Source organism: Nicotiana tabacum, chromosome 19, assembly GCF_000715075.1.
Source record: "Nicotiana tabacum cultivar K326 chromosome 19, ASM71507v2, whole genome shotgun sequence".
NCBI classification, from domain to species: Eukaryota; Viridiplantae; Streptophyta; class Magnoliopsida; order Solanales; family Solanaceae; genus Nicotiana; species Nicotiana tabacum.
The window spans coordinates 146,364,777-146,378,251 of record NC_134098.1 but is presented as its reverse complement, the minus strand read 5'-3'; the positions used below and the strand labels follow the sequence as shown (position 1 = coordinate 146,378,251).

The following is a 13,475-nucleotide window of genomic DNA, read 5'->3' as shown; positions in this document are numbered from 1 at the left end:
AGTTGTAGGTTAGGAGGTAGTTGAGTCTTGTCTTATTTCGTACCGTTGTGAGACTAGTCTGGTAGGGTTTTTGTCTAAGCTAGCTAGAGGCAATGTCGTGTCTTACTATTTTGCGTTTCAGTGTCAGACCTATTTACTAGCTATCGTTTTTGTTTTTGCTTTTTTTCGTTTTTGCTTTGCATCTTTCTTCTGGATTTCATGTTGTTCCTATTTTTTTATGATTTCTGTGGTGATACTGATATTGTCTTATTTTGTTTTTTTGTTCTCTTGAGCCGAGGGTCTTTCGAAAATAGCCTATCTACCTCTTCGGGGTAGGAAAAAGGTCTGCATACATACTACCCTCCCAGACCCCACTAGTGGGATTTCACTGGGTTGTTGTTGTTGTTGTATATATAGTATAGTATAATATATATACTAAGTGTATAGTATATAAGCTATATTCGATATAACATTAGCTATATTAAGATGTCTCTATATAGTATAGTATAATATATATACTATGTGTATAGTATATAAGCTATATTCGATATAACATTAGCTATATTAAGATGTCTATATAGTATAGTATAGTATAGTGTGTATATATAGTATTGTAATGACCCTGCCAGTCGTTTTGACTATTATAATCCATATATATATATATATATATATATATATATATATATATATATATATATCGAATAAGTATTAAATATTATTTATTTAAAAGCTCTTTATTATTTACACACACAAATATTATTAAATATATATTTTAATTTGTATAAAAGCATTTTTCCGACCGAATTTGGTCGGAAATATTGAATTATAATCATTTCGGCTGGTTAATTAAATATATATAATTTTTGTCTTGGGCGGGAAACAAAAAATTCAAACTTTCCGACCGAAATCGGTCGGAAATTCTGAATTTTTTTAATATATAATTATTTTTGTACATTATATACAAGTATGACCAAATATTTGACCAATTTTCGACCGATTTCGGTCGGAAATTTGGAAAGATTTTAATAAATAATTATTTTTGTACATTATATACAAGTATGACCAAATATTTGACCAATTTTCGACCGAAATCGGTCGGAAATTTGGAAAAATTTTAATAAATAATTATTTTTATACATTATATACAAGTATGACCAAATATTTGACCAATTTCCGACCGAAATCGGTCGGAATATTATTTCTTTTGCTGTCAGAAAATTTTTGTTGACTTTTGTGACCAAATACTCTTATTTTCGATCGATTTCGGTCGGAAAGCTTTGGACGGAAATCATCTGATTTTTAGTAGTGTGCGTGGGAGATGCTTTAATTTGGCTACTTATGGAAAAGATATGACATATCAGCATACTCAAGATGTAGTGCATTTTGTAAATCCTCCCATGTTTACTTTACTGTGTTTTAATCTAGACCTATTAGGGACCGTAACTTTTAGTTCAGTACCTTCTACTGTAATAGTTTAGTTTCTGTTTATAACAGGTTTTCCTTGGCAGAAATAAAATAAAATAAATTTTAATGAATAAATTAGAGTATCTGTTAAGTATCAAAATTATATTTAAAAAAATATTCATGTGGTTTAACTATAAAAAAATAAAATTAATTTAAAGTTTGGTCAAAATTATAATAAAGTTAAGCATATACAATATATTAGAGAGAGGTCACAATAGGGGGGGAAGTCCTAATTAGTAGAAACATTTTTCCTTTTACAATCACTTTCGCAATGTAATAATTAATCAATATATTAAAATAATTCATTTAAGAGAATTGAAATTTATCAATGATCACAAAGTACACAAGACAAGAATTTGGAAGCAAAGGATTTGAATTTTGTTGAAGCTCTCTCATCATAATCACCTGGTAATTCTGTTGGTACACAAATGGTAGAGTCATCAGCACCACTTAGTTTAACTTTCTCACATTCATCCAAGAATTTATTAAATGCCTTGTCAACATACTCAGCTGCCTCAGCAACAGTCATGTCTTCCACAAGCTTGTGGGGATAAGAGTCCTTTAAATGGTCTCCACATAAAACTGCAGCCATTTGTACCATTTCTGTTTGATAGTCAGTTAGCTTTGCATCTTCTTTGGCTTCTGCTTCTCGCAATCTCACTGGTTCTGGCAAAGTTTCTGCAGTAATTAATAGGCAGTAATATTAATTTGATGAATGCAATAATCTCGTTGTTTAATTGCTCTTATATAGGTAGATACATTCACTGATCAGAGTTATGTGAAACAACATAACAACTACTCAATTTCAAGCAAGTTGGAGTCTGAAAGAAATATAGGAAAAAGAACGTCTTATAATCATAGAACTCTAAATGTAAAATGGTGTTTATGTTATGTGTTAGATATTCATAATTTCAGGTTCATTGTAACAAGGACAGATTATGTTCATCAGTAGAATTAAAAATAAATAAGTGAAAGATTATTACCGGGGCAATCTGTTCTTGGAGTTGTTCTATTTATGACTGTCTCAAAGGTTCCAGCCCATGCATCACGCTTAGTGAGAAACTCACTCAAGTTGAAAATCTTCTTAACAGTTGCAGGAATTGAAGAATGCTCAAATTCAGAAGTAGCGTATGGTCCTGATGGCTTGTGTAACACTTGACATATATATATATACACGCATAGTTAATCACATGACACGAAATCACAAATTTCGACATATATATGAATTGAAGACAGTACTATTAAACTAATATAATTTATATATTGAAGAACTTAGTACCCGTTCCACGTTCGATCCACGGTGAAATCAAGATGGCCGGAACCCTAACACCTAGGCGATTAAACTGAAATTTATAAGGTTCAGGACCATTTATTCCATCAGGGCTAGGAACGCCGGTGACCGGAGTCGGAACATGGTCAAAGAAACCACCATGTTCGTCATATATTATAATGAACAATATTTCATTCCATTGAGGGCTTGATCTCAATGCCTCGTAGACTTGTTTCACAAATTTTTGGCCTTCAAATACATCATGAGAAGGGTGATCATCATTTCCAGGCAAGATTTTTAAGTCAAAGTATCTTTGCTCAATTACAACATAATTTGGTAACTTTCCCTCTTTGCAGTGGTTCTTGAAATGAAGATCGAATTGATGGAAGTTCTTTATGTATTTCAGTTTCCTAAGATTCCTGCAAAAATCAAAATGAAAATTAAAGAAATGCCTAAAGGGTTTATGAGATCAAATTTACTATGACATGCTAGTGGATCTGCGTTTTCCTCTAAAGAGGGTAATTAATTCTCAAAATGAATGTTATAAATGAATTAAAGTAAAACTATCAACTCAAGACTTAATAATTAAGGTAAGAGTTTTGATATAACTTTATCCTTCAACAAAAATTATACTTGAGAACTAAAATAATATGTGGTCTTTATTGTTTGACCCGGTCAACGACGATAAAGCCTTTGAAGGCTGTGACATGTCAACCTAACTACAAAGGGTCGAGGTCAGGTGCGGAGGATAAATTATTGTTTTAATGACCCGGCCGGTCGTTTTGAGTATTACAGCTCCGTTCCCCTATTTACTGCTCTATTTCTGCTTTACAGTTGTTATGTGACTTGTCGGGGTAATTGGTTCGGGTCCGGAGAGGTTTTGGAATGAATTGGAGCACTTAGTTCCAAGGTTTAAAACTTAAGTTGAAATAGTTTACCGGAGGTTGACTCATATGTAAACGATTTGATGATTCCAATAGCTCCGTATGGTAATTTTGGACTTAGGAGCGAGTCCGAAAAATTATTTGGAAATCCGTAGTTAAATTAGGTTTGAAATGGCTAAAACATAAATTTAAGCTAGGAAGTTTGACCGGGGAGTTGACTTTCTGATATCGGGGTCGAAATCCAATTCTGAAAATTGGAATAGGTCTGTTATGTCATTTATGACTTGTGTACAAAATTTAAGGTCAATCGGACTTGAATTGATAGGTTTCGGCATTGAATGTAAAAGTTGGAATTTCGTAGTTTCATTAGCTTGAATTGGGGTATAATTCGTATTTTTAGCGTTGTATGATGTTTTGGAACTTGTTGGTATGTTTGGTTGAGGTCCCGAAAGTCTCGGGTGAGTTTCGAATGGTTAACGGATCAAATTCGGACTTAGAAGAAATCTGGAAATTTTTGCCTTCTCGTGCAATCGCACTTGCAGAATTTGGCTCGCTGGTGCGAGCTCGCAAAAGCGAGATGGGCATCGTAGATGCGTGAGGTCCGCAGAAGCGACTTCAATGTCGCAGAAGCGGAGGCAAGGGGAGCTGGGCAAGACCGCAGAAGCGGACAGCTTCTTCGCAGAAGCAGAAGCGAGTCCGCAGAAGCGAAGCAGGCACAGGAGCAACAGCATGACAGCAAAAGTGGGACAGCAGATGCGGTTAGTTTTTCACAGAAGCGGAACCCCTGGACAGATTACAAAACAGAGGGGTTCTGACATTTTTGTCATTTTGGACATTTTCAACACGGGTTTGGGCAATTTTTCAGAGAGAATTCACGGGAAAACTTGAGGTAAGTCACCTGTGATCATTGTTAGTCAATAATATTTGATTATCATTGAGTATTTTGACTAGAGTTTTGTAGCATATGTACTCATATAAATATGAAGATAGATGAGAAAGGGCATTAGACCTTTTGTAAAGAATATCTTCAATATTCTTCTGTACAATATTCTCACTTTATTGAATAGAAACAAAGCTTGACTTTACACTTTCTTTCTTTTACCCATCTCTCCCCGATCCAACAAGAATCGAAATATATAATTGTATGTTATCATACATCATTATAAGAAAGCATATCTGAAGATTTTATCCTTGTCGGGTGATCTTTGACTCATTTACTATTAGAAGCCATTTACTATCATTTATTGCTCAACTTTACACTCATAAGTAGGGGTGTACAAAGAAAATCGATAAACCGCACTAAATCGATAATACGAGTCAAATCGAAAAAATAAACGATTGTAGTTTGGTTTGATTTGAAAAATAAAATCCGACCATAATTGGTTTGGTTTGGTTTTAACTAAAAAAAGTCAAACTGAAACCAAACTAACCCGATTGTATATTTATACAATTTTTAAAAATATTTTATACATATAAATATTTATTGTAATGTAATTTATAAATATTGCTTAAACTTTTTCACATTTTTATCTTTTAACGTATTATTTCAAGTTTGGACTTAACATTCTTGAATGGTAAATAAATTTTATAGCCCATAAATGTGATAAATCAAACAAAGTTCAAATCAATACTAATGCTAACAAAAAAAAATTCAATTCAGCACTAGGAGTGACAATAGTGTTGGATATCTATTTTTTAGTTTTACATAATTGGTTTATAATAAAAATGTATAACTTAGTTTATCTTTTTCTGTAGTGCTTAGTTATATAATTAATAGTACTTATTAGCTATACTTATTTTAGTATGACCTATATAGTATTTTTAGATTATGTTAATTTTTATTATGACTTATTAATTTACAATATTTGCTTTATGCAATTTTATTATCTTTGTTATTGAATATTTTAGTATAATGCTATGACTTATCTCATATTATTGTATTATTTTCTTAGAAAATACATTATATAGTTGTATCTTACTAGGACTAAAGAAATATTTGGAGCACAACAAATTTTGTGCTATGAAGACTTTACCGGGAAACAACCCGAAAACCCGAAAAAAACCGAAAAATCCAAGAAAAACCGAGATTAAAAATCCGACTTTGTTGGTTTGGTTTGATTTATAGATCTAAAAAACTGATACCCTTGGTTTGGTTTGGTAATTAAAAAATTCGAACCAACCCGAACCATGTATACAGTGGAGGAGTCACATTAAATCAAGGGAAGCGATACCCCTTCGCCGAAAAATTATACTATTTTACTAGATAATTTTTATTTTATTTTATGTATATTTATTATACGTTGACTCCCCTTGACTTTTTGATGTATCTAATTATTTATATTTTGACACCCCTTGATGAAAATTCTGGCTCCGTCACTGCATGTACACCCCTACTCATAAGCCTTTATTGCTCTATTAATACCTCAAGATTGTCTTATTTAATAGCTCATATTAAATATTCACCTTAAAAGCGCTAGATCTATCATTGAATATTGATATTGACTATAATTAACCCTATTTTTTTTATAAATCTAATTGTATAAAAATTAAGATCTAATTTTTGGGTCATATACCTTCCATTATAAGATCTACGCTAAAGTTCTGACGCTTGTTAACATATTCCTCGTCAGGCAACACAGGACTTCTCTTTCTTCTTGTTGTTGTTTTCTGGGAGTAAATATAGTGGACTCCAACTAACATTTTAGTATTATTTATTAGAAATATAATATGAAAAAGATCACAGTGCTTAACTTCTAATGAAATTTCAAGGTATCTCAGTTTAGTTAGAAAATAATAAATTAAACTTATTTTCTTTAGTTTCTAATGTAATTAGCCATCAAAAAAAGGTGCCAAATCATTATAGACGAAGAGAGTAGTTCAAAATCCCCAATAAATATGGAAAGAGAAAATACTTAACACATCTTATATAAGGGTAACCAGTGCACTTAAGTTCTGCAATGCGTTCACAAAAAGAATCGGATTATATATATTAAGTCAATTGTATGCAGCTTTGTCATGGGTTCAGTTTTATAATGTTATTATCTGACTTCATTTATTGAATTTGGTCTTCTACAGATTAAGCTTGTGTTCTCCAAATCAAAACTTACTCTCTTCCTCAACTCTTATGGGAAGAAAAAGATTAATAAACGAAAGGGCCAAAATGGGGTTTATTAAAAAGACACTCTTAAGATGCATATAACAAAATAATCACATCTTATGGGACAAAAAAGAGTTAAACACGAAAGGGCCAAAATGATGTTAAAAAGACATTCTAATATAGGATGCGTATATACAACAAAATGATAACATTTTATGGGCGAAAAATGAGTTAAACACGAAACGGCCTAAATGATGGTAGCGTCATTGCATTTCCGAACTGTACATCTTGACCACTTATATGTAACCACTTAACCAAATAAGTATAAATAATTTATTCTATGAAAAAAAAAAAAAATTCTCAACTACCTGAGAAAGGTTTATATCTGTTTACAATTATGACACACAAATAGAATTATGAGTAGTGTCAAAACATTCACTCAATAGAAATTAAATTCTCAGATTCTTCATTCTTCACTAGCTTTAATTTCATGAGTTGTACAACAGAGCATAACTACATAATCTACAGGCTTCCAGTAGTATTTGTTTTAGTCAGACTGAATACTGGAGTCAAGGCATTAACCCAAGAAGTATCCACCATTAATTAGTGCATTTATTCTTTTATTAATTAAAATGAAGAAATTATCCACTGTCAAAGGCAATAATATACTGGAAAGTGGCTTGAGATACTTGAACACGTCAATTGAAATTGACAGAACTATGGAGAAGAGAAATGAAACACAAAACCATGTAAAAATATGGATTTAACTTATATTTACTATAGCGTAAAGAAACTTTTTTGCAATTTAGTATTTTTTTTTAATTTTTAGTTTATTAATTTCACTTATTATAGACATTTATATATGATCAATTTTTAGTAACATAATAGTGTAAAATATTCTTATATATCATCAGTGTAGAGAAGGTTAGTATTTGAACCCATTCATCACTGCCTCCGACATACCTAAAAATAGCAAATTCAACCTGTATCTGAGTTGTAACATATTTGTTGACTTAATTTTGAATTTAAAATGACCTACTAAACTATAAGGTCAGAATATTATAATATATCCAACGGATCAAATGCAACCCCAGCCTAAACTAAAAATGGAGATTAAGAGTATGTAAATTTGGAAGAACTTAAGGGAGTGATTATTTAAAAAATAAATAAATAATATTTTTTTTCCAAAAAGCAAAACAAAAAAGGGGACGGTTGGGTTCATGTGTTGACATTGAGGTTTGGGGTATGACACATTATTTTGTCATATCTTAACCCAACATATCTTGCATAATCCGTTTTAACTTGCATTATCCCCGTTCAAGTTTGACTCAATTCGCTCATTTGCTACCTCAATGATATATCGTACCCTTGAGATTTCTCTCTGCATTCTGAGCAAATCCTTTCATGGTGGGCTGAAGTTTCTTGCTAGCCAAGTTCTTACTCCATGGAACTCCAAATATTTGCTCATAAACATCTTGGATTGAGTGGCCGGGATCTGGATCTACGTAAAGTGATTGGTTGCCAAAAATAAGAACGTCGGATTTTGCATTGGAGGTTGAGATAGGGTTGGATGATTTTCTTGTTGGACCATTTATATTAGGGTTTAGGGTATTCATCCAACCTAACATGTGATCAAATGAACGGTTTTCTTGGACTAACACTATTATAGTTGTGATGGGGGAAGAAGTTATATATTTCTGAAGAAGCCATTGTGGCAATTTCTTCCATTGTTTTCGCTAGTAATTCTGAAGGTTTTTTGCTGCTTGTTTTGAAGCTAATGCGATTGATTTCTTGGAGGGTTTCGCTATGGTTCTTGCCTTTTAAAAGAAAATGGAATATGGAGAAGATGGAAAACAGCTTCTATGTGTATGTTTGTTTCTTGTAGAGAATGACAATTAACCTGATCCAATCCTCAAATAATTTGCAATGATTAGCAACCTTTCTTTTTAAACTTTAGATGCAAAAAATGTACAGAAAAAGTAAGAAAGTAAATAGTCCATTGACCCAAAAAAAAAAAAAACTATTGAAAACAAACCTCATTCGAGAATAAACCCCAGAAAAGAACAAAAGAAGAGAGTGATGATGTCTTAAGATTTTTATCTAAAATCAAAAGTTAGACAAAAAGATAAAAACACTAGTATTTTATTACGTAGAACATTTGACTAATTAATACTTTTTTCATTTTATTTTTTGATTGATATAATTCAAGGCTTGAGCTCGTATTTAACACCACAAAAAGTCCAATACTGGAAAGCCAGGAACTGAAGTTATTTAAAGGAGTCACTAATTTGTAGTGGTACACTAGATCGGCGTTGGCACGGGCCCAATAATTTAAACGCTAATATATAGGGGGATTTGCATCTATATCCAGTTTTTTGGTCACATTTTAACTTATACCCGCTTTGCAAAACAAATTGCAAGCGTACCCACTTTTCGGGTAATTTCAGACATACGGGCCTGAAGTAGCAAAAATTTATGTCTGAAGTTTGAACTTCAGAATGTTTTTGTTTTACCTGAAGTGTAGTCTTATCAAAGCAAAACTTCAAATAGTTTTGCCTGAAGTTTGGCCTGACTTGCAAAGGCAATCACACAAAGTTCATTTCTTAGTGCAATGGCAAACTTCAGTTCAATAAAACTACAGCATGTTTTGGCTGAAGTTTTTGATTTGTAATTGCTGAACTTCAGCATTCTAGGAGCTAAAGTTTTGTTTTGTAATTGCTGAATTTCAGCATTCTAGGAGCTGAAGTTTTGTTTTGTATTTGATGAACTTCAACATTCTAGGAGCTGAAGTTTTTGTTTTATATTTGCTAAACTTCAGCAGTCTTAGAGCTGAAGTTGTGTTCTGCCTTTCTTTGAAGTTAGATGGCTTTAAAATATAACTTAAGCTAAATTGTGCTAAAATTTTAACTGATTTTTTTGATAAAGTTCTGAAGTTATTTTTTCTATCTTTTATTTTTCAGTTCTGCAGCCCATTTCTATTGTTTTTCCTGCAGATGATATCATAAAGCAAGGGGTAAGCTAATTCCAAGAGATCGCGAGAGCAACTATTGTGTATAATAAATTTCACATGCATGTGCCATTCTTGTGGCAGGTAACTTGGAAGAGAGGACATGTAGTAGTCAATTGTTGTTGTATGTTTAAGAAGGATGGATAGGGAAAGACACAAATCACACCTATTATTGATTGTGGAGTTTTATTTACTCGTCCTTCAACATAGAATATAGTAGTTGATAAGATTTAATAAAAACTTTACAGATCCAATCAATAATACTTATACAAAGTCTCATGTGTTTGAGAGAGAAAAGAAGAAGAGGAAAATAAGAGGAGGGAGAAAGGAGCGCATAGGTCAGGAGGAAGAAGATGAGGCGTCTGAAGTTGTCAAAATTAAGAATTTTAAAAATATAGGTATAGGTTAAATGGGGGCGACCAAATAGGGCGCCCCGTGCAATTATTACTTATATATATGTAAAAATAGTATGGGCTAGCCAATTTTCGAATTCGTAATTAGAAATAACCAACATTTGCAAAATTATTGAAAATAACCACTATATTAGCTGAAACACGGAAAGTTCCAGCATAATATACTAAATTTTGGAGCTCCTCCGTATAAACTTCTAGCATATTATGGTGGAACTGCGATACATTATGAAACTCCAGCACATTATGTTGGAATCTCATATGTAAAAAAATCGAACTCCTGTGTATTATGCTGGAATTTTTACGGATTACTTTTAAAACTGTGCCTATTTTTTAATTACCAGTTGTAAATCTAACTATTTCTGATTCCCCCCACCCCCATATACGTAAACCTATTAGGGCTTGTTTAAGTATTATCGTAATTGAATTTGAATGTAATTTAATTAATTATACGGTTTGACATGTTTATCTGCATATGTAATCATTTAGTCAATATGAATTAAGCATAATTAAAATGAAGTAATTACACTCTTCAATTCTCACAGAGGATAAATTGATGATAATTACGTGATGACATTCAAATTCTTGTTTTTTTCTTATTAAAACAAAATAAAAAAGGAAAACTCTTTTCCCCCTCTCATTTGTCTCTCAAAATGTATTTTATTGCTCCTAATTCCATTCGAGGTACTCCTTTCCTCTTTAATTCTTTTTTCTACTTATTTCATACTTTCTCTTACCATGACATTTTTTGGTGTTATCTATAGAGTATTCGTGTTGCTACTTCGGTTCCATGTCCTCCTTCTTCCCTTTTTTTATTTGCATATTTTTCTGCTTTTATTTCTCTTATTATATACGTAGATTGTAGTACTTTGCAACTTTTATACTTTATTCTTCTTTATTTTTCCTTATTTCATTTTTCAATAAATTTTATGCTTTATTAATATATTTAAAATGCTATTTTTATTTTTCTTATATCGTATACAATAACAACATATTCTGTGTAATCCCACAAGTAGGATCTGGCGAGAGTAATGTGTACACAAACCTTATTCGTATCTCGTTTTGTATCATATGAAACTCAAAATAACCAATTAATTAAGTATAGGACATACCAAGAAATTACTATTATTCGTTGCATAATACTGTAATAATACAAAAGAAGTTTTGGCTCTCCAGCAACGTTTATTGTAATGACCAAATAATGCTCGGGTTTTGTTAAGGTAAAATATTTTGGTATTCCTTCATCTTTTTATAATTTCTCAAGACAACAAAATTCGTATTTTAATTCGTTTATAAACGGTAAAAACGTATTCTAAAATTACAAATGCTATTTCCTTCTAATAGCCAAGAATGATAAAATCATTCGTAGAAGCTAACAATCTTCATGTATCAATTCTTGGAATTAATTAAAAGGTATCTCCGGTTTAAATCAAAAGAATACATAAATTCAAAAGGAAAAAGAAAAATAATGGTGGTCTACAAACATAAAAGGAAATTAGCTTACAGGCAACCATTGTTGAAAAGTAAAGAAGAGAAAAATGTAGCATTACAATGACATCATCAGTGTAGAAGCGCAAGTAAGGGGTTCTGGGGTTGGCGTGTCAAACCAAAAACATAATGGGCCCACCATAATCAATACATTGAGCAGGGTCTATTTCAACGTGGCACAAGAGCTGCAATTTTAGCAGAAAACGGTGGTGATCTTGACGTAGCTACCGACAATGTCCAAATAATGCAGCAGCGAGTATAACTCTTTCAGGCAAGCTAAATATGTGAAATGTCGAAAATGTCCCGACAGTAAGCAGGCATGTCGTCTAGGTGCCTGTTAACTCCCTCTTATTAGATAGTAGAAGATGCAAAAAAAAAAAAAAAAAAATGTCAAAGAGATGATACATATACCGAAGGGCTCCAACAGAGCTCATGTAGTTTTTCGATTTAGAGGCCGTGTAACAAGTTTGTTTTTGTTGGAGGCCTAAGAGATCATATTGGATATAGCTTTAGGTGTTCTTATTAATTCATTATTATTTGTAGCTGCTCTTTAGGTGTATTAATTCATTATCTGTCAATGGTAATAATTCAGTTAATTTTGATCCATCACTACGTTTAATTAGAGGCGGAGTCACAATTTGAAACTTATGGGTTCGGGTTCTAAATTTTTTAAGTTATTGGGTTCTAAATTAATAATTTATACATGTTCAATGAATTTCTTAAAATAATTACATAATTTGGACCAAAGCTACTGGGTTCGGCCGAACCCGTAGGTTCTACTCTCTCTCCGCCCCTGCGTTTAATAATCATACGTACAAGGAATTGAATTTAGAATTTAGCACAAGATGATCCTTTAGGATAAAAGCATATGCTTTGCCGCGCGTATGGCATGTAACAAACTTATCTATTCCAATTGCAAGAAAAAAGGGATGGGTTTATTAGCTCCAATAAATGATGTTTACGTAAGAGTTTCTAGCTAGTCATTTTTTAATTTCGATTCACTCGTAATGCTTTCAAATTTCAATCATATGTTGATAAACGTATTACTAAATTTTTAAATGGATAATACTAGACCAGTTTGACGGTTACGTTTGAAGTGAATATACATATAACTTAATCATAATTAACTGATAAATATATGTATGTAAGATAATTATATTGTATTTATTAATTTAATGTAAACACCATGTGTCAGTGTTGATGTTCTAATTTTGGACTATCCTGTGCTTCGGTTGAACAAGCGTCAGAATATTTCTTATTTACATCGTTGGGTAGTCTGTACATTATTCCGTTTAACCCAACAAAGAAAAAGGAAGAAATATAACTGATTATCCAAAACTTTCGATTATTGTTGTTCAGATTTTCACGCTTTCTGATTCCCTTACGTTTTATAATTGTGAATTTCCTCTTGTTTCTATTTCGAATTCGACTTTAGAAAATCGAACAAATCAAAAATTATTTTTTAGTAATATAATATGGTATTTCTGTTGGGATTTTAAGCTTGTGTAGTTTAAAGAGGGTGAATAAGAAATGGAGGGAAAATGAAATATTTGAGTTTCCCTTGGGAAAGGGACATTGTCCCATATCGGAGGAAGAAAAGGCTTTTGATGGGTATATATATAATTGCTCTTCTTCTAGCTCTTAAAGAGTTAAGAAAAAGGCAAGCCTCGCGCCGTCATCGTCGCTTGGCTACGGCTACGGCTACGGCTACGGATTCTTTCCCGAATTATTTTAAATATATTTTTCCCGCAATATTTCAAACACCCATTTTCAACAGCCATGGCTGTTTCTAAAAGGTTGCAAACCTTTTCAGAAACATTGCCACCAACTCTATAAATAGAGTTTGAATCCCAGAATCTTTCCTTACAAAATTTTC

General features: G+C 32.1%; 1 protein-coding gene across 1 annotated transcript; it reads right to left on the bottom strand.

Annotated features, from left to right (window-relative positions):
• Positions 1–1,666: 1,666 nt before the first annotated feature.
• Positions 1,667–11,625, bottom strand: LOC107799394 (non-specific phospholipase C3-like). The gene is made up of 7 exons (XM_075239418.1): positions 11,616–11,625; positions 8,730–8,794; positions 8,061–8,430; positions 6,171–6,290; positions 2,723–3,178; positions 2,427–2,597; positions 1,667–2,121 (listed from the first exon to the last, which is right to left on the bottom strand). The coding sequence occupies exons 1-7, from the start codon at positions 11,623–11,625 to the stop codon at positions 1,769–1,771; spliced, it is 1,545 nt and encodes a 514-aa protein (XP_075095519.1). The 3' UTR covers positions 1,667–1,768.
• Positions 11,626–13,475: the final 1,850 nt, after the last annotated feature.

Coding starts and splice junctions, on each gene's coding strand:
- LOC107799394 (XM_075239418.1), bottom strand. Junction 6,291..8,060: donor TGCAGAGAGAAATCTCAAGG/GTACGATATATC, acceptor CTAAAATGTTAG/TTGGAGTCCACTATATTTAC. Junction 2,598..2,722: donor GTGGATCGAACGTGGAACGG/GTACTAAGTTCT, acceptor ATATATGTCAAG/TGTTACACAAGCCATCAGGA.